The following is a 27,325-nucleotide window of genomic DNA, read 5'->3' as shown; positions in this document are numbered from 1 at the left end:
CTCAGATTTCCCCGCAGGTGAGCGCTCAGTTCGTGGGATGCGGGCGAGCGCAGACTACTAAGGGGAGGCGGCTCTGCTTAACATGCGCGGGGCGCGCTTTTCCTGTGGATAACAATAAGCCTTTTGGAGATGCCCCCCAAGCGCGCAGCCTGCTAGCTAGCCCCTGTCACCACGAAGGGCTGCTGTCACCCGCTCGGGTCCCAAAGCGGCGAAGAGCGGGAAAAGGCGGCAGCGGCAGCACCCGAGTGGCTCCCTCCTCCCCGCACATCTAGCGGGCGCCTCTCAGCGAAGCGAGGGGAGGAGGCGCTCATGCGCACGGTCCGCGCAAAGGCTGCGAAGCCGAGGGAGGGGAGCCGCCGATGCCGCGCGTGCGCAGAGGGCGCCGCGAGTGGGGAGGGGGCCCCTGCCGAGGAGGCAAACGAGCAAGGGAGGGTTTATCGGGCGGCCGATTTTGATTAAAATATTCAAAATGGCGGACGGAGGAGCAGCGAGTCAAGATGAGAGTTCGGCGGCGGCGGTGGCGGCAGGTAATCATTACTGCATTTTACATATTCATATTCATACTCGCACACGCGGGCGCCCCCCCCTCCGCCGCCCGCCTTCCCCGCTTAGCATAATTTATTAGTACTCAGGATTATTATAATTAACGGCACAGGAGGGAGCTGGGGGGTGGCCGCCGTGCGGGGGAAAAGCGAGAGGCGCACGGAGGGACACGCGGGCACCGGGGGACGGGGGACGGGGGGCAACGGGCAGGGTCCCCCCCACCACCACCACCCTCGCCCTGAGGAGCCCTGCTCGGGCAGCTAGGCCGGGCACCGCCGCCGCTACCACGAAGCCGCTTTACATATTCATATAGACTGTATAATAGGGGTAGCGGCGGAAAAGCGAGGCGGGGGGGGGGGGCTTCGTCATAATGACCGGGGTGTGACGGGAGCGGGGGTGTCGGCGGTTGGGAAGAAGGGACGGAGCGGCGGGCGCGCAGCACCTTCCCCCTCAGCCTTTTCACCGGTCCCCGGGTGCAACCGCACCCCCCGGCCCCTCTGGTGTCGCATTGGACGGGGAGGGAGGGGGCGGAGGAGGGAGAAGTCGTGCATTTATTCGTTTTTATTTTCTTAGCGCCTCGGCTCCCGCCCTGCAACGGCCCCCCCTCCGCCCCTTTCCCAAGGCAGCCCTGTTTCCCCCAGAGGCCGAGGCCTGCGCGCCAAACAAGGGGTGTTTGGGGTTACTCTCGGGGTAGGGCTGCCTGGCCTAAGGGGAGGGAGAGGGGCGGCAGTTGGGGCTTGCTCCTTCCGTGTGTGTAAGAAAGAGAGAGAGAGTGCGCGTGCAAATTGGAGTGTGTGTCTGTGTGCCCCCTACAGGAAATCTATAAGGGGCGGGTTGTCTCCCCCCACCCGGAGGTGTCTGGGGCTGCCCTGACAAATCTTCGCCTGCCCTTCTGCCAGGTGGAGGGAGCCCTTGAATGGCTTGCACCGGATCATAGCGGCGGGGGTGGGGGGGTGCGGCGGCAGAGGAGGAGGGAGACGACACTTGACAATGCCTTGTCTCCCGTCCCCGTATTATTATTATTCTTATTATGGGGTGGCCGGGTCAGGGTTCCGGGTTGGCCGGCTGGCCGCGAGCGGACTGTGGCTGCTTTCTAATTCTCCCTCCCTCCTCCTCCTCCCCCAACCCCGTCTCTGGTCTCCTTCTCTCTCATTTGAATAATGTCTAATTCGGGGAGGTTTATATTATTGAAATGGCCGCCCGGCTTTCCCCGCCTCTCATGTTTAGTAATTCAGGCCTTTAATAACAGCCACTCAGAGCCCAATGCCGTGTTTATATTTTACATTCGCCCCATGTGCTTTTGTGGTTCAATATGATTCTTCTTTCTCGCTCTCTGGCTTTTTTACATTTTCTTGGCAACGAGCAGGGCCTTGAGATCAAACCCAGGCTGTATGGAGGGGAGGGAGGAAAGCTAGGCCCGGACTCCTTTGGCAGGCGCTTAGGCCTCACTCTCTGCTGCTTGATTTATTTACTAATAACCAAAATGCCCCCTCTCAGCCCCGACAGCAAAAACAAAACCCTCCTGGGGCATGAGCAGCATCAGATCTGCTCACAGCTCCTCTCTCTCTCTTTCTCTCCCCCCCCTTCATGCCTCAAATATAAGGGGCTTATTTTTAATTTATAGCAACAACAGGACTTTCTAAGCTGCTCCTTATAGAGCAGTGGAGGTGGGGGGGGGCTTTCTTCTCCCTTTGTCCTGATTGACTTTTTCATGTAGAAAAGAACAGTTTCTCACTTACAGTTTGAGGGACTGAAAACTGCATCTCCCTGAAATTAGCAATTCAGTTACTTGTAATAAATATAGTATGTATTATCAAGCATTGTTAGAATAGGTGACAATCCAGACACTACAACCCACATTATAAATTATGTGCAGTAATCTGAGGTGTTATTAGAAATAACTTCCATTTTGATATTTAGGATCTGAATGATGTGGACAGAATATGTTTGGTATATAATTCTGTTGTCTCCTTTTAAGCTAGTAGATGTGTATTAAAGCTAAAAATGATTATGAGTGGTGAAAAAAGAGTGATTGAAAAAGGAAGAATGTTCCTTATACTTCATGAAACTAGGAACACTTTTTTAGTTAAAACAAACATTTCAATTCGGCACAATGCCTAGTAAGTTACAGTAGCTCTCTCCCTAATTATTTTAAAGGTGGTATCTATTAATATAGTGCTAGCACACTTGACAGATTTATGTAGGCCTCATTAGTGACCATTCTCTTCAATCTGTGCAGAAAAATAACATGACAGCAGGATATTTTACAGTATCTATGTCTGATTAATATTGAACAGTCCTTGAAGCATGACTATGAGCTACATATACAGGAACAGTTTGTATTTTTGTAAATTTCATTTTTTTTTTATTTTAAAGTAATTGGTCTTCTGCCTTTTTCACCCTTACAAAGTTTTCCCTTTCATGGTGTTGGCCAGACAAAAATGTAATATGACTTTATGCCTTAGAAGCATATGTTTCTGCACCTATTTAAAAAGATGTGGTCCAGCTGATGATGTCACTAGCCAGAGGACAAGGTGCAGTTAATTTGATTTATTGACCTGGAGCTAGGTGTAGTGGTGAAGCCTTCTCATAGGGAAACCATTTATCTGAAGACAATTTCCTTTCTAGCTACAATTCAACCACTGCTGTGGCCATAGATATTTTATCCTGAATGATAAAAAATATATATCGCATCTTATGAACAAAATTTTATTGCAGCTGACAATATAATAATTTTTAAAGGATGTTTTGCTAACTGCAAATTCTGGTGTGTAAGGGAAGAGTTGGAGTTTTATAAACCCAGGAGCCTACTAGCTTCTCAATTTTTGGACTAAAACTGATAATTCTGCCTTCCTTTACTTTGTCTTAGTTTTTTTTAATTACTACTAAGTAAGGCCCCAGGTAAGGGACGCGGGTGGCGCTGTGGGTTAAAGCCTCAGCACCTAGGACTTGCCGATCGTTAGGTCAGCGGTTCGAATCCCCGCGGCGGGGTGCGCTCCCGTCGTTTGGTCCCAGCGCCTGCCAACCTAGCAGTTCGAAAGCACCTCCGGGTGCAAGTAGATAAATAGGGACCGCTTACCAGCGGGAAGGTAAACGGCGTTCCGTGTGCTGCGCTGGCTCGCCAGATGCAGCTTGTCACGTTGGCCACGTGACCCGGAAGTGTCTGTGGACAGCGCTGGCTCCCGGCCTCTAGAGTGAGATGAGCGCACAACCCTAGAGTCTGGCAAGAGTGGCCCCTACGGGCAGGGGTACCTTTACCTTTACCTTAAGGCCCCTTACTATAATTTACCTGCAATGGGCTGTAGATCTAATATTGTCATTTTACTAGGATGTTTTCTCCAGCTGTGGCGCAAGTTTTGTTTCTCAGCAGCCATTGATTCTGATATCAGGTTAAATTGAAGTTCCATTATGCTGTTTGTATGTAGCTTGCGGGGAAAAAACATTTGGTCTCCCCCTCAATCCAGAGTGGCTCATGTATTATTCTGTTCTCTCTCATGGCCCTTAGGTTGCTTGAATGAAACTGAAATAGTGTTCTAAGCTGTTGTAATCACCTGTGGTCTTTAACTCAAGATTTATCAAAAGTTTTGTTGGCTCATGCTGCTGCTGCTTAGTAACTGGCATTAATAGGGCTCCTGGTATGGCTGGTGCTATTAATAGTAAAAGGTAAAGGGACCCCTGACTATTAGGTTCAGTTGTGACCAACTCTGGGGTTGCGGTGCTCATCTCGCTTTATTGGCCGAGGGAGCTGGCGTACAGCTTCCGGGTCATGTGGCCAGCATGACTAAGCCGCTTCTGGCGAACCAGAGCAGCACACGGAAACGCCATTTACGTTCCTGCCGGAGCGGTACTTATTTATCTACTTGCACTTTGACGTGCTTTCGAACTGCTAGGTTGGCAGGAGCAGGGACCGAGCAACAGGAGCTCACCCCGTCGCGGGGATTCAAACCGCCGACCTTCTGATCGGCAAGTCCTAGGCTCTGAGGTTTAACCCACAGCGCCACCTGTGTCCCTGATATTAATAGTAGAAAGTGTTAATTGTGCATGGGCCGACTGGAAGAGAATCTTCCTGTGCACCTACTATGCACTATCCATAGACTAAACACTATTGCCTCAACTTTCTGGTTCTTGTGATAGTCTAAAATTTGCTTTTCTATATAACATCTGTTTGGGGTCTTATTTTAATTGTTAAGACTTTGAGTTTCTTTGGTCTGCTTGGAGAGAAGTCATATATGTTGGGTAAAAGTTGTAAAACAGTTTGCTTGTCATAATTGCAATGCAAAATCATAGGAGAACTCTGACCAATCTTTTAAAAAACTGGGGTGTAGTTGGGCCATGCTAGCTTTACCATGGTTCCACATTATATTATGTAATTGTCTGGGTAACAGTCCTTTCTCATTACACTTACATTATGCAGTCAAGCTAGCATGCTATGATTTAATTCAAAATAACTATACTTTGCCATGCATAGCTTTGGCTATGGTGTTTTAAGCCAATATTGATTATTTTCTGCAGCCATTTAAAAGGCACCAGAGGGCCCTTAACTTTGCTCTTTGTGCAGTTGAACCTGAATTCGGGGCATTTCTTAAAGTAAAACCTGTGAAGAGTTACAGAGGATGGAGTTGTCTGATTCAGCGGTGGCCTCCATTGCATCCTATTTTACTGCTGGGTGACTGTAGCCCATATCATGTAGTGCTTGTCTTTGCACAATGAAGGGGGGTATCTGGCTGTTCCTGGGTTTATTCTGGCTCTTTCATGCCAGGCAATCTTTGAGGCAGTCAGAAACATAGCAGGATAAGCAGAGGATCTCCCTCATCTCTCTCTATGCAACTGGCTCATACCAGAAACATACAGAGAGGTTTATTCCCACAGTCCATGTGCTGCTGAAATTGTAAGTAAGAGTTACTGCTGCTTCCTTTTGTGCATGCTGTTGTACACCAGTGACGCTTGAAGTCAGTGTGCTTGCCTCTATTTGAGATTTTCACCCAGTTTAGGAAGCCCTGCCACTCCAGCTTTTTTCAGTGTTACTTTGGACTCTTGAGACAAACAATAGCATTGGAGACCTGTGTTGACATTTTGCACTGTTATGGTAACTAAGGTTGTAATCCTAGATCCATTTATGTGGGAATAAGGCAGATTGAATTTAATTCAGAGTAAACATGTTGAAGATTACATTGTAAATCTCTATATTTATATTAGCAAGAGAGTTTTAATTGCTTATACTTTAGGGAATCAGCTGAACAGTGAACTCTGAGTAGAATTGAAGTAAGGTGTTGGTGAGGGCAGATAGTTCTTAGGTTCAGTGTGTAGGAATGACAATTTGGGTCCAGTAAAAGATATAGCTGAGGTTGCAGTATTCTGGTCTGTACATCACATTGGAACATGTGATGTACAGTGGTACCTCGGGTTACATACGCTTCAGGTTACATACGCTTCAGGTTACAGACTCCACTAACCCAGAAATAGTACCTCGGGTTAAGAACTTTGCTTCAGGATGAGAACAGAAATCATGCTCCGGCGGCGTGGCGGCAGCAGGAGGCCCCATTAGTTAAAGTGGTGCTTCAGGTTAAGAACACTTTCATGTTAAGAACGGACCTCCGGACCAAATTAAGTACTTAACCTGAGGTACCACTGTAGATATATAGGTACCGCTCCGGCAGGAAGGTATGACTGTACAAAGTATAAGGTATTGAGTATTGGAGGTAATGGGGTTTATGGCAGACTTTCATTCTATCCTAGTTTGCACTTTAAATATCAGTGAACAAATGTTAGCATATGACTCCCCCCCCCCCAAATCACCGCGTTTGATTTAAGTCTTCTGTTTCCCCCTTTTACATGGACTGAAATATTGACAAGTTAGAGTCATCAGCTTCTCTTTACTACAACGCTTAATGCAGGGGTGTCTAACTCAAATTCATTGGGGGCCGCATCAGCAGTTTGGTCACCCTCAAAGGGCCGGTTGTATCTGTAGGACTTACAGTACAGGAGAGAAGGGTTCAGGCAGCTGTTGGATCTGTCACATCACAGGATGGCATGCGCTCAATATAAAAACAAGTGGAGGTTTCCTGAATGCATGTAAAGTGGAGGTTTCCTGTGTAGAACGGCCGGCGCTGCTAGAGGGCAGACATTCTCTGGCTTGTAGGCTGCCGCGCATGCGCTGAAGAGGCGGCTTTCTTGTGTCAAAAAAAAAAAAAGCGAGTATAAAAGGTGAAGACTGGCGGCCGGCGGCGGCTACACGGGCCACATGACGAGGTCTGGCGGGCCGGATTCGGCCCGCGGGCCTTGTGTTTGACACCCGTGGCTTAATGTAAAGTTTCGTAACTTTAGGTAGCAGCAACGAAAACCATACAATGAATTAACAGTGAAATGTGGATAATATGTTTCTGCTCTTTTTCTAAAAAGAAGTTTGCTATTGGCCCACATCCCCAATGTTACCATTTTCATACAATGAGCAGTTAAATAGGCCATGGGATAAAGTAAAGGTGGTGTAAACTGCTATACAGTGGTACCTCGGGTTACATACGCTTCAGGTTACATACGCTTCAGGTTACAAACTCTGCTAACCCAGAAATATTACCTCGGGTTAAGAACTTTGCTTCAGGATGAGAACAGAAATTGTGCTCTGGCGGCGTGGCAGCAGCGGGAGGCCCCATTAGCTAAAGTGGTGCTTCAGGTTAAGAACAGTTTCAGGTTAAGAACGGACCTCCGGAACGAATTAAGTACTTAACCCGAGGTACCACTGTATTTAAGAAGGAGCAAAAGCAAGTTATTAATTGCTTATTCACACAACTACATATTGGAGCAACTGCTGTACTTGCTGCCACCTTACAGTAATTTTTCCTAAACAGCTGTGGGATTTTTTTTAAAGGCTGCAACCATAAGGACAGGAAACACATTTCAAAAATGCATCATTGTCTATCAACCCAGCTTCACTGTCCAAGTATTGCAACATGCCCTTTAGAAACTCTTGTCCAGCCCTTACTACCTTGCAAGTTACAGTGGTACCTCTAGTTACGAACTTAATTTGTTCTGGAGGTCCGTTCTTAACCTGAAACTGTTCTTAACTAGAGGCGTGCTTTCGCTAATGGGACCTCTTGCTGCTGCTGTGCTGCCGGCACTTGATTTCCGTTCTCATCCTGGGGCAAAGTTCTCAACTCGGGGTAACTCTTCCAGGTTAGCAGAGTTTGTAACCTGAAGCGTTTGTATTATTATTATTATTATTGTGAGTGAGCCCCTAAAAGTTACTAGCCTTAAAAAGAATTCTTCCATCCTTTTCTATGATTAAAAATCAGACTAGAGTTTTTGTTTGTTTGTTTTGCAGCTATACTAGAAACACAACTGGCAGGGAGAAGAGATAAGGAGCAATGTTTACCTGCTACAGCCTGTTTGTTGTTTGTGCCGGGTGCACAGAAAAGGGCTTTGCCTCCTGTGTGTCCATCATAGGAAGCTGGCAGTTGTGTCATGGGTCACTTCATTCCTCTGTGACCAGGACAGAAGCTGAGTGGACTGGCAAAGATAAAACAGAATGCACTGTTTCTCCTTTGCCATGCCACTCAGCTTCTGTTCTGACTGCTGAAGAAGAGAAAGTATTTCCTCCACAGCCAGGATGAACACTGGGTAGGCTGGCAAAGGAGGGACAGAGTAATTTATCTTTCCTTTGACAACCAGCGTTAGAAACTAGATATATAAGTTAGGTGGCAGGGTTACAGCCGCCAAAATGGAATGTCTAGTTGCCATTTTGGGGCTAGATGGCTTGAAAGTCGTATTTTTCAGTATGACCTTTAGGTTCCTGAAAGTCGTTCTGATTGTGCAGGCAAAATATCATTGGTAGACTTCTAAAGGATGTGTTAGTGTGTGAAAACTGGGAAGATCCAAGGATCCCTAGGCATGCACCTCCAGATGGTGTAGACGTTAGGCGCCATCATTGCACCCGGGCATCTTCACTTGGTCGCAAGTGGCCAATAGCCAGTTGCAAAATTCATCTGGCACATGGCAAATTTTGAATGCTGTTGACAACCTGCTGCTGTGGAGGAAGGGGCTTTCCTTCATGGGTAACATGGAAGCTGAGCGAAATGGTGAAGGAAGGATAGAGTATTCTGGTCATCATAAAACAGCCAATGGATGTGAAATTCCCAAGTGCCCATGGCAACCAACCGAATGCTTAAATACAAGGCTGTTTTGTTGTCTCATTAGATATTTCATTTAAGTCTTAAGATTAGAAAAAAAACCTTAAATACTACTTTAAATATAAAAGTTTCAGAAACAAGGAACCAAGTAAAAAGCATAATTATGTTCAATTCTACTTGCTAAAGCTTTTCTCATTAGAGGTAATTTCAGAACAGTAAAACTGGGCAACCAGCAGCATTTTGGAAGTTGCAGCATTTATTAAAATTATAATAGTTGTATAAAGTCAAATATGCAAGTTGCTTTGACTCTGCTACTCATTGCATCTTTCCTGATGTAGTTCTTTCTGCTTGGTATTTCACCAACTCCTGCAGTAACACATACACATAAGAGAGGAAGAGACATGTTTCTTTGGAGTCAGTATCTCCAGATCACCCACAGAGGTGGGCACGCATATTTTCTTTCAACAGTTTGCTCTTTATTTTTTTAGAATATTGGAACAACTGTTAATGGTATTGCATTCTGGTTCCCCACACTGTGTTTTCAGTAGGTAGCACACACTGTATTTGATGTGAGATAGCCACAGGCTTTCCATCCCTGTTTTATACTGATGCTATCTATATGTTGTTGAGTTCCATTTCCCATCAACCCTAGATGGCATGGCAAATTGTCAGGGATGATGGGGGATGTAGGCCACCAACATATATAAAGCCACAATAACTCCACTCCTTGTACAGAAAGTGAGAGATGGGTTTATGAGATGAATGAGTAGCTTGGCTAGAGATGAAGTTCATGCTTGATTGTGACAGCCAAGGGCTTCTCAATAGGAATGATGGTCCTTGGAAGGTTGACTTCTTTAACATAGATTTCTTTTATTAACTGACAAGCTTTGCTTACAACAAACTAAACTCTTGCTTTTTACAAACCATAAAGAAAAGGAAGACAGGAGCTCCAGTTTCTTTCATTGTCATAATATTTAATGGGAATTACAGAAAAATATATTCCCTTATCTTAGACCTCTCCCTGTATCACTCCCAAACTATTCCCTCAAAGGAACAATACAAAGTTAAACAATTTTATTATTTATTTGTTAAATTTGTATATATATCTTCATCTGAAGATCACAAGGCAGCTTACAGCAATAACAAACCAATAGCCCCTCACAAAGCAACACATTTAAAAAGCCATAGAATGTTAATCAGCCAAGGGGCTGGTTATAGAAAAACATTTTCGTCTGGCACCTGAAGATACGTAATGAAGGCGGCAGGCGAGCCTCCCCGGGAAGAGCATTCCACAAATGGGGAGCCACTGCAGAAAAGGCCCATTGTCATGTTGCCACTCTCCACAGACCTCTTGTGGCACACAAAGAAGGGCCTTAGATTATGCTTGCTGGGCCCTTATCAGTTCATATGAGGAGGTCCTTGAGTTATTAACATCCTGAACCATTTAAGGCTTTATAGGTCAAACCAGCACTTGCAATTTTTAGAGTGGGAAGGTAGAAGGCAAGGAAATTGGGGTGTGTGTGTAGTGTTCAGAGCAAAATAATTCTCCTTAGAATGATGGTAGTATCCAAAGAGGAGTAGCAATGGAATGATAATATGAAGAAAAATAAGATTGCAGTCCCTAGGGTAAATGAAAATGCCTAAAATGAAAAATCAGTATAATGTACATTGTTGAAATGACATCAGAATGATGTCCAGAATACAATGACAGCATGATCTAAGTGCAGAAGATAAAATAACATAGTAGAGAGTGGAATGACAGTCTCCCACAGAAGACTGACAGTGTCCAGTATGAAATAGTATGGGATTATCCCATGGGTATTTCATGGAGAGTACAGTGACAACCAGCTCATTGCTCTTCCACCCATCTCACTTGAACTTCACTGTGGGGACAGGTACTTCCCTCTGCAGACTTCTTTTCTATGACAGTTCTAATATTCTCATGTCTTTCTCCTTTAACTGTTTTTTCAATCCTCTGCTGTTCAACTACCTTTCCCTGTAGCAGGGATGGGGGGGCAGGGGGTTGCTCCACTGAGGAAGATGTCTCCTACAACATCTTTCCCAGTATTTTATATATTTTTTAGTTTGTTTATAAGATTTACATCCCACCCCTCATCACATGTGATCTTGGAGCAAGTCACAAGACACAGTACACAAAGAAAGCCAAATAGAATACACTTTAAAATGCATCAGTCCTCCATCTATTAAATATATCAATCTGACTAGTTGGTTAACTAGTGCACTTGCAGAAACTTGGGCACATAAAGGCTATGCAAGAGGGGAGTCTTAGCTGGGGCTGAAAAAGACTCAAGGTTGGTGCCAGTCAAAGCCTGGAGACGAGAGTACTCCATAGCTGGGGTACTGTTGCTGAGACAACCCCCCTAGTGAGCCTCAGGCCTCCTGATCTTTTCCAACAACAATAAAACGAACAAGGGTCTGAGATGTATTTTGTTTTTATTAAATAATAAAGCTTAATTTTAGAAATACATCAGATGACATTGTAACATAAAAGCTAAAGGTAAAGAACCCCGACAGTTAAGTCCAGTCGCAGACGACTCTGGGGTTGCGGTGCTCATCTCGCTTTAAAGGCCGAGGGAGCTGGTGTTTGTCTGCAGACAGTTTTTCCAGGTCATGTGGCCAGCATGACTAAGCTGCTTCTGGCGCAACGGAACACCGAAACCAGAGCAGCGCACAGAAATGCCAATTTCCTTCCTGCCAGAGTGGTACCTATTTATCTACTTGCACTGTTTAGGTGTGCTTTCGTACTGCTAGGTTGGCAGGAGCTGGGACTGAGCAACAGGAGCTCACCCCGTCGCAGGAATTCAAACTGCCGACCTGCAATCCCAAGAGGCTCAGTGGTTTAGAGCACAGCGCCACCCGCGTCCCTAACATAAGAGGGTACAATTTTAACTATTCTCACGAATGTGCGAGTTATTTCAGGCTTAAATAGACCTTAAACCTGTACAGTTTTATTTTTTGTAAAACAATTACTTCAAAATCAATTTATTTTATAACCTCAAAAAACCCCTTATTTTTAAAACATAACAAGTACATGGTTAGCCCATTCTACAAAACAAGTGTGATACATGTGTTAGTTGTGGTTTGCGCGCTATGGCTTATTGAATCTACTGGGAATAAAATGACAAAAATTCACTTTGAATGGTCAGTGACCCTTTTCTGTGTCAATACCATTTTTATACCTTATTTTGAAAGAGACCACAATTAACTTTATTTTGATACCAAAATAAGCCCAATTGGTTGAAAAATAAGCGAAACAGGAGGTTTCCCCCCCTAAACTGACGCAGAAATTGCATTAGTGGAATGACCCTCTGGAACTGCTTATATTTCCATAACTGGGAACATAAATCCCTGTTTCAGAAACTCTTTAAACTGATTTTTTCATGTACTATCATGAAGACTCAAGATTAGTTACCTAGTCAAATTCTCAAGCACCCTAGGAGATAATAGCCAGAGAGATGGCAGCTTGCCCAGGAATTTTGATTTCCCATGTTCAAATGAGATTTCTGATTCACTGCCCTATGCTAGTTCAGTGAATTGAGTAAATGAATAATACGGTGCTAGGAATATGAATGTGATTTCTAAAACTAGTCCTTGCTTAGCTATTTGATTGTAGATAATTGAAATAATTGTTCAGTGACTGCTTTGTAGATAATTTTATAGATTGCTTTGTAGATTTTTTGTAGTTAATTTTCAAGTTAACTTTGCATTACAGCAAAAAGTGAATATTCTTCCCCACCCCAAATCCCCAATAATTTTTTTTAGAAACTGATTTCTTATTTGCCAGTCCACCTAAGAAGATATGTACCTATGGGACCGCCTCTCCTGGTATGCCCCACGGAGGACCTTAAGGTCCATATATAGCAACACCCTAGAGATCCCGGGCCCTAAGGAAGTTAGATTAGCCTCAACCAGAGCCCAGGACCTTCTCAACACTGGCTCTGGCCTGGTGGAATGCTCTGTTTCATGAGACCAGGGCCCTGCGGGATCTGGTTTCTTTCCACAGGGCCTGTAAGACAGAGTTGTGCCACCTGGCCTTTGGCTTAGAATCAGTTTGATTCCCTCCCCCTCTTTCTTTTTCCTTTCTCCTATGAACAGACTGCATCCTAATGTTTTAATGTTGTATCTTAATCTTTTAAATTGTTTTTTAATCAACTTGTTTTTATCATTGGTTATTAGCTGCCCTGAGCCCAGTCTTGGCTGAGGAGGGCGGGGTATAAAAAAAATAAATATTATTATTACTATTATTATTATTATTATTATGTGTGTTTTCTGGATGCATATATCTTGCTGGATGAACAAACATAGGTATCAAGTGGATGTACATCTAATGTACATTTTATTTAAACAGCATTTAAATGTGAATGCTGTCTATCTGTTGTTTTTTTTTATAGGACCTGTGGCTATTCATCCCTACCAACATCATAGTTCAAGTAGTTGCATTAAATATTCAGACTGAAAATGGGTCAAGATCACAAACATAGGGTGGGGTTCAAGGAAATGTACAGTTAGTCCTATGCAGCCAAGGGGGCTTTTGTTTCTTAAACACAGCAAACTCAGAATCCTCAAAAACAGTTTGTGATACAGCATTGGGAGAGAGGGAGAGTCTGGTGTTGAATGATAAAGAAGTAAAAAAATTCCACTGGGCATCTTCAAGATTTTGAGTATGTATGTATGTCTAAAATAGTTCTTTGGATTTTGCCACCCTTCTATGGAAGGTTTTCACTAGACCAAATTAGCTTCTGTGTAATTTGTATATTTGATAGGGATGCGGGTGGCGCTGTGGGTAAAAGCCTCAGCGCCTAGGACTTGCCGATCCAAAGGTCGGCGGTTCGAATCCCCACGGCAGGGTGCGCTCCTGTCGCTCGGTCCCAGCGCCTGCCAACCTAGCAGTTCGAAAGCACCCCCGGGTGCAAGTAGATAAATAGGGACCGCTTACTAGCGGGAAGGTAAACGGCGTTCCGTGTGCTGTGCTGGCTCGCCAGATGCAGCTTGTCACGCTAGCCACGTGACCCGGAAGTGTCTGCGGACAGCGCTGGCTCCCGGCCTATAGAGTGAGATGAGTGCACAACCCTAGAGTCTGTCAAGACTGGCCCGTACGGGCAGGGGTACCTTTACCTTTACCTTTAATTTGTATAAGGAAAATTACGTGGTTTACATCTACCTACAGCTCTTGGTATTTTAATATGAAAACAGATCCTCTGGTTTGGTAAATCAAATCATTGACTTTAATTTCTTTAACCTTCAGGTATAATAAATACATTTTCACCTTGGCCGTTTAGTACATTGTATGGTAGCATTCCGCTTTTCTTCTTTCTATCACTGTCACATATTATGTGTGAGAACTACATGGAAACCATTTTGGCTGTTGGTGCTACAATTGTGTGGAACTAATGGTTAATAACAATCTTACAGTAATAATTAATAGAAAATAGTAATACAAATCAACATTATTTTAAAGTAAAAATTGGTAAAATAATTGGTTTCTTGATCTGTGTGGCAATAGAAAAAATGTGAATTTTGCTGGAATGCTGGAATTTTATTGATGCAGATTAGTGGGAATGTAGCCATGTATATATTGCTGTATTCTACTCACCATAGCAAAGGTTTAGGATCAGCGTTTTCCTTCTTTTAGATGGGCTACCTTCCCAGGTGGACAAACCCCATCTGCACCTCACTTCCCTCTATAGCACATGTGGAAACTGCCTTCTTGACTGTTGTATTCACTATGATCTTGTCCATTCAATCCACTGGAGCCTGTCTTCACATGCAGGGGAAGTCCCTAACTCACCAAGGCTTTGAGACCCATTGGTTACGCTCACCTGGTTTAGCTGGCCAGTTGAAGCTATTTTCCAGGCTATGGCTGCTGTCACATGCTTGCAGCTTCCAGGAGCCACAGGTGAGAGCTGAGTGGGGATGAAAGGTGGACAAACTATCTCAGAAGGAGCACTATGTGTCTCCCACCAGAGGTACTACACCTCGCCTAACACTCCATACACCCTGATATTAAACCTCTGCTGCCTTGTAGAGATATCTTCGGCAGAAGAAAAGACTAATGAGTAAACCCTACACAAATCTGAAGTGAGGTCCCTAAGATAGTTGGATGGTGCCTTGTATGCCTCTTTCGGCAACTCCTGCAGCCAAGCTGGTGCCAAACATATTGCTCTGCTTTCCTTTGGACCATATCAGCAAAGCCGAGAGGGAGGTTTTTTTGTCTGGCAGTCCAGAATTGTCATACACACTGCCCAGGAAATCACTTTGGTGCTACTAACACAGCAGTTTGATTTCACTTCTGGAGGCGCACTCCATTGTCTCTCAAGACAGACGGATGCTAACAACAATATTCACCATAGTGAAGGTAAACTATGGCATAAGGATTTTAGAGTATGTTGAGGCAAGGGAGAGCAGACTTAGAAGACGTACTTTACAAAAGTAAACTTAATACATACTTCTTTTCACCAGATATATCTAGTAGAAGTTGTCCTACCTTAGGCTCTAAATCTAGGCAGTTTAAATTGTTTTTCTATTCAAAGAAGAGATGCCAACCACTTTCATGAAACTGTGAACATTAGTTTAGCTAATACAATTTTTTTTCTTTTTAAAAAAGAAAGTACCGTATTTTTCATCCCATAGGACGCTCCGTCCCATAGGACGCACCAATTTTCGGGGGGGGGGGGGATAAAGGAAAATTTTTTTTCCTTTATTTCCCCCCCAAAACCAGGTCGGGGAACAGTGGGATGGTGGCGCTGCGCCTCCCCGCTGTCCCCCGAGCTTGTGGGGCTGGCCGATGTCTGCCCGGCGCAAGGGGCGCTCTGCTTCATGGCGCCGCACGCGCGGGGCGGCAGGCTGCGGACACCTGCGCGAAGCACGGGGCGTCCTCCGGAGTGCGCCCCGTGCTCCGCGCTGCAGGCTGCCGCCCGCAAGCCTTGCGCGCCCGGGGGGAGTTCCCCTGGGCGCGCAAGGCTTGCGGACACCTGCGTGAAGCACGGGGCGTCCTACGGAGGGCGCCCCGTGCTCCGCGCTGCCGGCTGCCGCCCGCAAGCCGTGCACGCCCGGGGGGAGTTCATAGAGAAGGAGTTCATAGAGAAGTGTCATAGAGAAGGCTTCTAGATTAGCCATATTCCTGATCCCATATTGTTGAGCTGTGGTAGTTTTTGGCCCAGTTTTCGCCCATTGAACCATAAAGGTAAAGGTAAAGGTACCCCTGTCCGTACGGGCCAGTCTTGACAGACTCTGGGGTTGTGCGCCCATCTCACTCAAGAGGCCGGGGGCCAGCGCTGTCCGCAGACACTTCCGGGTCACGTGGCCAGCGTGACAAGCTGCATCTGGCGAGCCAGCGCAGCACACGGAAACGCCGTTTACCTTCCTGCTAGTAAGCGGTCCCTATTTATCTACTTGCACCCGGGGGTGCTTTCGAACTGCTAGGTTGGCACGCGCTGGGAACGAGCAGCGGGAGCGCACCCCGCCGCGGGGATTCGAACCGCCGACCTTTGGATCGGCAAGTCCTAGGCGCTGAGGCTTTTACCCACAGCGCCACCCGCGTCCCTCCATTGAACCATAGTTCCTATTAAACACACCAGGTTAGTGTTGGGAAATATTCAAATGTTGTATTCTCCCACCTGCAGTACAGCTACAGATATATTATTAAAGCTGCTGATTATCTATAGAAGCCTTAAAGAGAGTGGTGGGCTACGTATACCTTACTACATATATCTGTAGTAAGATTAGTAATAGTCATGGTTTTGGACATCTACAGAGCTTTAAAAATACACTTCATTGGAAAGGCGGTTTTGCTTCCTTCACTGCTAAAGAATTGCACTCTTCAATACCGGGAGCTTTATTGAAACACTATAAATGCTTGCCCTTTTTGTATGCTGAATTGTATATACTGAATGTGCATTATGTTATGTGCGTTGAAGCAGTACAGTAGATACACTGAATATTCTGAAAAGGGTTTTACAAGGCCTTAAAGTAGCAAATATACATGAAAATGTGTCCTATGGATCAGTAGTTGAATGAAGCGGATGGGCAGGAAGTGTTAGCCGAGTGCTTGGATCAATGTAGGAAGAAAATCTGTGTGCAAAGGACCTCTAATGGAGCCTTGGGCAAATTTGACAATACTTAATTTACTAGCTTTAGAGCCATTTCTTGATTAAAATAGGAAGTGTGCCCCCACCCTGTTCTCACTATGTGTTGAAATTGCCTACAATAAGAAGTTCAGGAAAGTTCACTCTACCTTCATGACTGTTACAGAATGATGGCTGACAGATGCATAGAATTCCCAGTTTATTCTAAGCTATCAGGGCCAACCCATGTTGGATAGACTTAGCACATGCTAAATAGGTGTGGCACAGTTCTCCATCATGCACACACACTATTTAGGTGTCCTTAGAATACCTACCAGAACCATCTAAGCAAACGCAAGGTGAAAGCCTCAAAGTCTCAAGTAAGTGATCTCATTCTAAATTAAAGGATAATTTGATGTTTTGTTTACCTCTCATCTTTTATCCAATGACAGCATTGAAAAGATGAGTCACCTACTTTCATTCTAAAATATAAGACGGAAAGCCAGAAGGAGAAATACAATTTTCCTAGTTGTAAACACTTAACTTTCCCTGTGCATTTGGGGGTCATAACTAATCCCAAATAGCTATGAAAATATTAAAATGTTTTCTCCTAATTGGTGTGCTTCACTTTCCATATAATAAGGAGGGTCATTAGATCTGTAGTGTTCCAACTTCCTCTGCCTAACCCCCCCCCAAATACATTTCAATAAAATGGGTTTGGAATTGGATGCTAAAGGTTATTTTAAAGAACCAGGTATTTACTTGCCTCTTTAGAGAAGGCATTCCACAAGGTTGATGCCACAACCAGAAAGTCCCTGCTTGCTGTAAATGCCTGTCATACTTAAATCAGTGAGGGAATCTGGCACCTCAGGTGTTGGATGAAGCAGCTAATGAACAACATAGGAAGAAGTTGGCCCTTAAGTTACTTAGAGCCCAAGCACCCTAGGATTTTAAAGGAACAGAACTTGAACATTCAGTTGGTCCTGAAAATGAATAGGTCAACAGTGGAGATTGAGTATCAGTAGAGTGATGCATCCTGACCAGTGTTACAAACTCAAATATATAAGCTAGGTGCCAAATGGCTCCTTAAACCAAAGTTAAAGTCACCAAAACGGAATGTCTAGTTATCCTTTTGGGGCATGGCGGCTTATTTTTCAAATGATGGACTGACTGAGATTGAATGTCCGTTGAACATCAGGCTAGTTCAGATGACAACCTTGTGAGGTTAAGAAATTTTTAAGAACTTAAAGAAGAAAAGTCACTTTATCCTACCAATTTTTCTTAATGGTGACACGGACCATTAATAAGTAAGAATATTATTGACAACTGTGAGCAGGACAGTGGGGTTTGTTAAGTGGAGGCAAGCTACAACAGTTAAGGTCACTGCTCCTGCACAGGAAAAGCATTTTGGTTCCTGAAATTTCATTCTGATTGTGCAGATAAAATATAACTGATAGAATTCTACAGGATGTGCTATTAGTGTGTGAAAAGAGTCGAGATCCAATGATCCCCAGGCATGCATCTTCAGATGGTGATGTCATGCGCCATCCTAACACCCCAGCATCTTCCCTTTGTCGCGAGTGGCCAGTGGTCAGGTGCAAAATGCGCCTAGCGCCTAGCTAATTTCGAACACTGATTCTCACAGTCCAGTTCCATCCAGCTGGCTTGGTGGTAGTATTTTGCATCAAATGAAGGTTTTGGACATTTTTAGGGCAGGCAGTCCATATAGTCTTGTTTTCATAGAACAGTGGTACCTCTGAAAGCGAACGCAACCCACGTGCGCGGGTCGCGATTCGGCGCTTCCGCGCATGCGTGTAACATAATTTTGAGCATCTGCGCAAGCAGCGAAACCCGGAAGTAACACGTTCTGTTACCTCCGGGTCGTCACGGAGTGCAACCCGAAACTACCGTACTTCAACCCGAGGTATGACTAATACTGAGGGGGAAATTCTGTCAGCACAATGGTTTGTCCTTGTGCAATTGAATGTTCTCCCATTTTCCTCCTCCCCCCATGCATTCCTAATAGCTAAAAGAGTTTTACTTGCCCAATTATTTAGTTGCATACTACCAAAAGAGTGCATTAAAGTAATCTAGTTTTATGGTTGCTAATGGGTTAATGCATATGGCCAGATTTGTCTTCTCTAGGAAAGGACACAGCTTGCATAATAGTCAGCACCCAAAAGCAGAGTACGATCAGGAAGAACCTTTTAGTTGAAAGTTTGAGTCTTCAGGGGAAATACAATTTAATCTAAGGCAAGATATGCCACCATTCCTACATCACCAACGTTCTAATGGTACTTTGTAACTTGGATTAAGCTTCAACTTGTTCACCTGCAAAAACAGTTCAGTAGCTGAGATAGTTGAATACTGGAAAGACCTGTAGTAGCTGCTTTTCTAGGTGAATAGGACCAGGGGTAATAAATACCTTTGTTATTGATAGAAAGTGATACATCTCCAGTCAGCAACAATTTCTTGTTGAACCTTTATTAGTAATACAGTCATACCTCGGGTTACAGACGCTTTAGGTTGCGTATTTTCGGGTTGCGCACCAGAACGGGTTACTTCCGGGTTTTGGCACTTGTGCATGCACAGAAGCACTAAATCACGCTTTGCGCATGCACAGAGGCGCCGACTCACACGTGCGCAGATCTGCGCACGGATCACATTCGCAACCCGAGTGTCCACAGTATCCATTCAGTTTGTTTAACTGCATGCTCTGTTCTAGTTCCCTTGTAAAGGTTTCAAAATGTTGCTTAAATTTTTGATGTAATATACTTTTGGGCATGAGGCAAAATAAAAGGAAAAACACTCAACGTAACTACAGTGGTGATTCGCAAGACGAAAAGAATCCGTTCCGCGAGTCTCTTCGTCTTGCGGTTTTTTTCGTCTTGCGAAGCAAGCCCATTAGCGGCTTAGCGTATTAGCGGCTTAGCGGATCAGCTGATAAGCGGCTTAGCGGATCAGCTGATAAGCGGCTTAGCGATCAGCTGTTAAGCGGCTTAGCGATCAGCTGATAAGCGGCTTAGCGGATCAGCTGATAAGCGGCTTAGCGGCTTGGGGAAGAGGGGGGGAAAGGAAAAAAACCCTGCAGGAACTCGCAAGACATTTTCGTCTTGCGAAGCAAGCCCATAGGAAATTCGTTTTGCGAAGCACCTCCAAAACGGAAAACCCTTTCGTCTAGCGGGTTTTCCGTCTTGCGAGGCATTTGTCTTGCGGGGCACCACTGTATTTGATGTTGGATGTGTTTACTTAATGTGGTTGTACTTCTAAGCATGGTACTATGGTGTATTTCGTGATTTATTCTTCCCCAATGCACTTTAGCATAATTCTGTAACTGCATAAATTATATATTGGGATACTCAGAAAGACTGGTCTCATGAATGACATCTTTGGTTGCTTAAGTGATACATTTTTTTTGTTTCTATATTCAATATGTGTAATTAAAAATAAAGAAAAACTTCACCGTAGTCCAGCCTTTCTTAACTGTGGGTTCCTAGATGTTGTTGGACTACAACTGCCAGCATTCCTGACCACTGGACATGCTGACTAGGAATGATGGGAGTTGTAGTCCAACATCATCATTCTAGGAACCCAAGGTTGAGAGAGGCTTCCATAGTCAAATATTTTAACTTCTATTTAGAGTGATATTATTTTTTTGTCCTCCAGGTGGCACTACATTTTTTCTTTATTTCCTAGTGACTGAAGTGAGACTTTTCTGTGAGATTATTTAAATATAGTATGCTTAAAATTCATGTATTGCAAGGCAGTATTTGAAACCAGCTGCTTTCCTAGCAATGTTAAAATGTGTAGACATTTTCAGGTTGATCTAAGAATAAAAATGAACCCTAAAGGAGCTGTAGGTGGTAAACAGACAATTTAAAAATAAAAGCAAAGCAAAAACATTCTAAAAACAATTACAATAAAAAACACCTAAAAGCAGTTACAGTTTGAAAATGTATGTGAAAAGAACCCAATAAGAATAAACTTCCTAAGATTGTTTATAATACTGGGTTTCATTTCTGTCTGCTGTCTTATCTAATGTGAATAAGAACAATTCATGCAACCTCACTGTAGGATCAAGTGCGTTTTGATCCTATTTTGGCATCATGAAGGGCTAGCAGTGCATGGAGCAGAACTGAGTTTTCAAAGCAAAATTCTCTGTTCTTTTCTCTTTTGTCTTCCAGTTCTTTTTTTCCAGTCTACCAAGGTCCAGTAGTTCAAACTATGGGAAAAAGAGACCTTTTTATGAACAAATTCTCTCTGACTCCCAATTAGGCTGCTGTACTAGTTTTTCTTCTGAATCTGCCCAAATATCTTCTTGCATGGTTTCTGTTGCTGTCTTTAGTTTGTACAACAGATTGCAGTGTTTTCCTTGTATCTTTCTATTGTAGTTCCTTCTTCAAAACTGTTAAAACCAATATTCCTCATCTTGATGAAAATTGCAGTTACTGTATAGTACTGAATATTCCTTTGATAGGCTGGTTACTTTTTAAAATAAAAAATGTTACCTTCATAGTTGTGAGGAATGGCTAATGAAAAATACAGCTGGAATTGAACGTGATGCCTCAAGACCAGTTTACCATAAGGTGATACCATCATAATATATTGGCTGGGGTGGGGGGTAGCAGGCGAATACTGAATTCTTTGCAGTTTAAACATGGTTGGGTTTATCCATTTTTCCCATTCCAGCTCTAAAAATGCCTATATACATTATAGAAAGTTTTAGGGTTTTAGTGAATATATTTCTTATTCCAGATATAGCCAGTGCTATTTTTCTAGAAAAAGAGGTGCCGGGACTCGCTTATGAACACCTCCCTCATTCTTTTAGAATGGCAATGGCACCCACCTGAGAGGTGCCAGAACTGAGTTCTGGCTGGAAAAAATCCCTGGATATAGCAATTATTTAATCTGGTTCGTGTATTTCTGTGTCATGTCAGAAAATATAACCTCAAAAGCCCTTATAAGCAGCTGTATGGGGGAAATCCAAAGCCCTGAAGCATGTTTCTCTTTTTTCTGTAACTGCTGAGAAGTGTGCCATATCTATGGTGCCTAAATGTGGGTGGCCTGATTTGCATACTATGCAAATAGGAGGATCTAATTATGCAGGAGAATTTCTACATTAGCATACTTAATCTGTTTAATTTTCAACAGCTGCCTTATCATTGGAAATTAAGGAAAGTACAAGGTAATGTTTCTTACCTGTTCTTCAGTCTGCCAAGGCCATAGGCAACCTGACCCTAGATTTTTGATTGCTTGAAGCCCTGGGCAGATCACAATTTAAGCATGATGGACACTTGATAAATTGGCATGGAAGTAGTCGAAAAGGTGCTGTTCTGGTAAGGAAAAACCAGAATTGACTAAGAAATTTCCCAGGTAGAGCTATGGAGGGGTAGGGATAGATTGGTAAGAATGCTTAATGTATTGTAAACCACTTGAGATTCCCCCCCCCCTTTAAAATATAAATTGGTATAGAAATGAAAATGATAATAATAGTAGTAGTAATAACAATATAATCCACTGGGGGGAAATGGTGCTTAGTCATTCCATTGTAGCGACTGTAACCTAGGTTTAAGGTGCCATAGAGATCCTCAAATAAATAAATTAAAAATAATGACAACCTAATAAAATAAAGACAACCTAATGAAGTATCTAGGCCTTTCTAATTTGAACTTTTTAATTTCGCATTTAGGATGTGACTTCTGTACAGCTCTAGTGTCCATGTGAACACACATTGACTTGGATGCAAGTGTGACTTTTATTTTTCGCAGCCTTCTGCACACTTCTAGAAGTTGTGGGACATTTTAGAATATGAGAAGTGGGGGGATGGGCTGCAGATGAAGGGCAACACAGTGGGAGGCAACAAACTTTATGAAAGCTAATTTCTTTGTTTTCCAAAAGTTATCTCCAGCCATAAAGATAGGAAGCTTCTGTTAACTGTAAAAAAGTTCTTTAACCATTTTCCCCCAGGGTGTGAATGGCAACAAAGGTTTTGGCAGTGCCTTTTCTGCATACACTTCAGCTGTTCACCATTACTCCATTGTGTCCTAGGCTAAACGAGATCCAAATGCAATTGATAAGATTTTTTTAAACTGCAGCATGGGGTGGGCATCAGGAACAGTGCCATAGGGCAAATAAGGGGTGTAAACCTTAATTCCTGCCACATTCCCAATGAACCTTCCCATCCTCCCCCAGTTGCTGTTGTCAACTTGTTGTTGACATTTTCCTGTAAGCCTCTGAATTGGCTTGCGAGAAAATAACTCAGGGATGTATTGTGGGGATTCCTTGGATCACAAGTTATGCCAGGGCACAGTTGGAAAGTCTTTGGGGAAAGCAGATTTGGGCCTTGGATCTGTTTACTATCCTTGTATGCCCCAGTTTTTTTCTTTCTGTGTTATCCCTGAAGAATGGCAACAAAAAAACTATTTGCCTTTTTTTTTTTTTTTACATTGTGTGTAACAGGCATAGGCAAATTCGGCCCTCTAGATGTTTCGGGACTACAACTCCCATCATCTCTAGCTAACAGGACCAGTGGTCAGGGATGATGGGAATAGTAGTCTCAAAACATCTGGAGGGCCATGTTTGCCTATTCCTGATGTATATAACATGTTGATATGATCTAAGGAATGATGGCTTAGCAGATGGGTAGTGGTTGAATGAAATAAGGTTCGGTTGCCGTTCCTAATTTATCTTTGCACCGCCTCTAGTCAGGAGCAGAATTGTTCTTCTGTTTTTGTTCCTCTGGGTGGCATCTGTCTTCAGGAAAAATGTCCTTACAGCAAAGCATTGATTGCTGAACTGTGGCTGGTTTTTCCCCCTCTGACTGCTGTAGTGAATTAACTACAAGAGATGTTCTAATATTGGTAGCTTTCTACTTCTCTGCAACGCTATTCTTCCTGTTGCTTGGTTGTTTGGAATTAGAAACTGATGGTTTTATTTGCATTATGGCACATACTTTGTTCTAGAATCTTTTGAATATAGAACTTTAATTTAGCTATCACAGCTAATAATCATTGATAAATCTATTCCATGAAATTATCTAATCCCCATTTAAAACTCTGTAAACGTGAATTCCATAAGTGTGCATTATATGAAAAAATGTGTTGTTTTGTCTGCTTTCTATCTATTGCCAATCAATTTCAATAGATCAGTGTGCAGGAAGCTAAAGTGATTCTTCTGTTCATTTATATATATTTTTCTTTATCCTTTAAAATATTTTTTATTCTAGTAGAGTGGTGGTTCTCAAAACTTTTCTGCAACTGCCCATTTTAGTCAAGGTAGATGACTAGAGGCGGTTTTGGTGGCAGATGTTGAAGCATTCTAGAAGTTCCAACATAACTAGAAGGTTGCAGGAAGTTATCACTAATTAATACTTGGTCCCTCTACTGCGTCTGGTAGCACAGCCTCTGTAGCTGTAGAAATATATATATGAAAAGGAGATGTTCAACATGTCAAAGGAATGCTTTCTCCAAAAAGGCAAGTAAATTTTCCTGGTTTCAGGTTTTTTTTTAAAAATGCTCCCTTGGGACAAATGCCTTTAGAATTTCCTCTTCTTTTACTCTGAAAAATTCTGTGCCATGGAAGTTGGGTGTGAAAACCAGGCATTCTTTCTCAAAGTAATAAAACGGTTCTTCAGGTCAGAAAGGCCACAGAGTCTATCATGGTGTCCAATAGACTTTGAACATACTCTTCCTTCTGCTTTTCATTTTCTGCTGTATAAGTAGGTTTCTTTGAAGTTTACCCTCCTAGTGCATATTATTTTAGCCAGTGTGTTAAGTCTCTCCAAGCTTTATTCTTCCTTTCGAGCCTTAGAACTGCTTTTGCATTGTGCTGACCTTGATTGACACTGCATTTGTGGAAGCTAATAAGCTAGATTTCAGAAACATTGGCCTGCCCTTCAAGTTGAAGGTCAGCTGCTGTGAAATAAATGCCCACCATATTATAGACTGGAAAGAAATATGAGAGGAGGGCAGTTCTTCCTGTATGTCACATGGTGAGAGTTCAGAAAAGAAATTCATACTTAATATTTGCTTGCAAGATCTAATTTCTTAATCTATAATTTGAACTTGCGCTAACTAGGGAGCTCTGGATGGATAGCAGGACTCACTAAAATATGAAATGCTATGATTGGGGTCCAGACAACCACAAGTTCTGCAAGCTCAAGGGAGCTTTGGTTTTGTCATCTTTCAGTCAATCCTAATGCCGTAATGCAGAGGAAATGTTGATGAAATACACAAGCCAGCTTTTGCTAGGGTGTGCACAGGTGTTGTGTGTGTCAAATCTTACTGGTTGTTATAATAAAAAACAAACCAATACAAAGAATAAAGCCGGGAAGGCAATAAAACAGGTGCAGCAGTTATAGTAAAAACAAACACCACCACCAGCAGGATAAAATCACTTTCCTATGTGAAACCTTAAGACTCATGACTTAGGTTGATGCATTTATAACATCTATTTTGCCTACCTCTTTTCTGTATAAAGTTCTGGAATTCTCAAACTAGTAAATAAGTCAGTAACTATAATAGAAGAAAAGATTGCATCTTCCTGAAAGCTTAGCAAGTTGTTTTGGAAAATAGCAAATATATATTGTCTTGATCTGTTGGGGGTGTAACTTTCAAGCTAGGTCAAGTAATGTTCTGCTTGGTAGAATGCTGATATGTATCTGGAAGTTTTTCAGTGGAGGATTAATAGCATGTTTCTGTTCAGCCATATTCCTAATTTCCAGAGGATTGAAATTTTACAGCAAAACCAAAAAAGAGTCTTGTGGCATCTTAAAGACTTACACATTTATTATGGCATAAACCCCCACACTCAAGTCATTTCACTTCACCAGATGCATGACGTATAATCTGAGTTATTGTAAGAATTATTTTGGCTCTTCACTAGTCATAAGAGTAAAGAGAAGTAATATGTTAGTCAAATAAGACGGCATTCTTGTCAAATACTTTGAGGAGGAACCATAGCTCATTGGTAGAGCACAATGGTAGGTAATAGAAAAGATATGTGCCTGAGACCCTGGAGAGCCACTGTTAAGAATAGATTTGCAACATGGGTGGATGGACAAATGGTATAAGGGGTAGACACCAGATGTTTGTATAGTATGACTAATAAGCTTTCAGTGCTTTAAATCTAGTTCTCACCAGGTATGCCCCTCCTACAAGTTTCTTTTGGGATATAAGACTTTTCCTCCTCCATTGGTGGAGTAAATGGCACTCTATGAACAAGGAGAAAGGGTCTTCAAAAATAGAAACCAATTACTAGGGTCCCACACTTGCTTAAGTCCCTGTTCTTAATGCTCCTCCCATTAATGACTCTCCTGCTTATTCTGAGTTTTGCTTCTGTTCCAGTGAGCCATTCTGGCTTCCTTCTTGCTTTCGTGCCTCTTTACTCTGCCTACCATCTGCCCACACTTATGTCTTGGTGCCTCAGTAGCTGCATAAATAGTCCCTGGTGGCTCCATTTCTGATCTAGTGATGAAGGCAGACCAATAATATGCAACCCGATCTCTTTGAAATTTTGGTAAGATAGTGCTATCTCATTTTGGTTTTTCAGGTGTTGGCAGTAGATACTGACAGTTGCACAAAAAAACCCCACCAGGAAATAGAGTAACTATACCCACAGCCTTATCATACTAATCAATATAACAATTTGATTGATGTTTTATTAAATGATCTGGGCCACATGGGGCAAAGGCATCATCACAGAGATTACAGGTGTGTTTGGAAGAAAGTAGGTCTTCCCAAAAATAAACTGCTATTGGGCAGCTATATAAATTAATTAGGTAAATATGGGGAAAACAAAATGTCACTTAGAGAAGGATGTGCAATACTTTCCTTGAAGCTTGCATTTGTTTTACTCTGGATTGTTTTATCGGATGTTTTAATGTGTTGCAAACTGCTTTGAGATTTTGTTAAAAAAATATAACGTGGTATAGAAATGATAATAAAAATAATAAAAAATAAAAAATCCCACCACTTGGGGAGAAATGGAGTCTAGACATTCCGTTGTGGCAACTGTAGCCCAGGTTTAAGATGTCATTTGGCAATTAGCTTATATATCTGAGTTTCTAACACTGGAGAGAGTGAACACATAAATCCTGTTTGCAATAATGTTATAATATAGGACCCAATGAGAAACTTGTATTAGAAATCCAAAGTTATCAGAGCTTGTATTAAATGCTTCCAGTTTATGAATGTCTGTAGCTGAGCAAGATCAGAGAACTAAGTTCAAAAATATGAAGGGCCAGTGACTTGACTAAAAATATTGAGTGTTTGAATTTTTTTTTACCTAGCATCTACTCCGAGGATTCATCATCCTGGGAATTTTTGAAGATATGAATAGTATAAATATGAAATACTGCAGTATTTTCCCTGTGACAGTATTTGGCTCTTAGCAAATATATCCCATCTGTGAAGAAGGAAGAGCAAAAAAAAAAAAAAAAAAAAAGATAAATGAAAAAGGATTGTATCCAATCGCAGTTGTTGGCGGTTAGATTTTTGATATCCTCCATTAGCTTGGATTTTGGCTAGGCTACCCTTCCCCAGTTGGCCATATTCTGCTTATCATCCATAGCAGGTC

At 42.8% G+C, this 27,325-nt stretch overlaps 1 protein-coding gene across 4 annotated transcripts in view; it reads left to right on the top strand.

The window, feature by feature from the left end:
- The first annotated feature begins 419 nt into the window (after positions 1-419).
- Positions 420-27,325, top strand: part of POU2F1 (POU class 2 homeobox 1) — a 91,421-nt gene continuing 64,515 nt past the window's right edge. For all 4 annotated transcript variants that reach the window (XM_053386410.1, XM_053386409.1, XM_053386407.1 and 1 more), the window contains exon 1: positions 420-527. In XM_053386410.1, coding sequence (XP_053242385.1) covers positions 470-527 — 58 coding nt within the window. In that variant the 5' untranslated portion in view covers positions 420-469. The remainder of the gene's footprint in view (positions 528-27,325) is intronic.

This window comes from Podarcis raffonei, chromosome 4, assembly GCF_027172205.1.
Source record: "Podarcis raffonei isolate rPodRaf1 chromosome 4, rPodRaf1.pri, whole genome shotgun sequence".
Taxonomy (NCBI): domain Eukaryota; kingdom Metazoa; phylum Chordata; class Lepidosauria; order Squamata; family Lacertidae; genus Podarcis; species Podarcis raffonei.
This window is presented reverse-complemented; position numbering and strand designations above follow the sequence as displayed.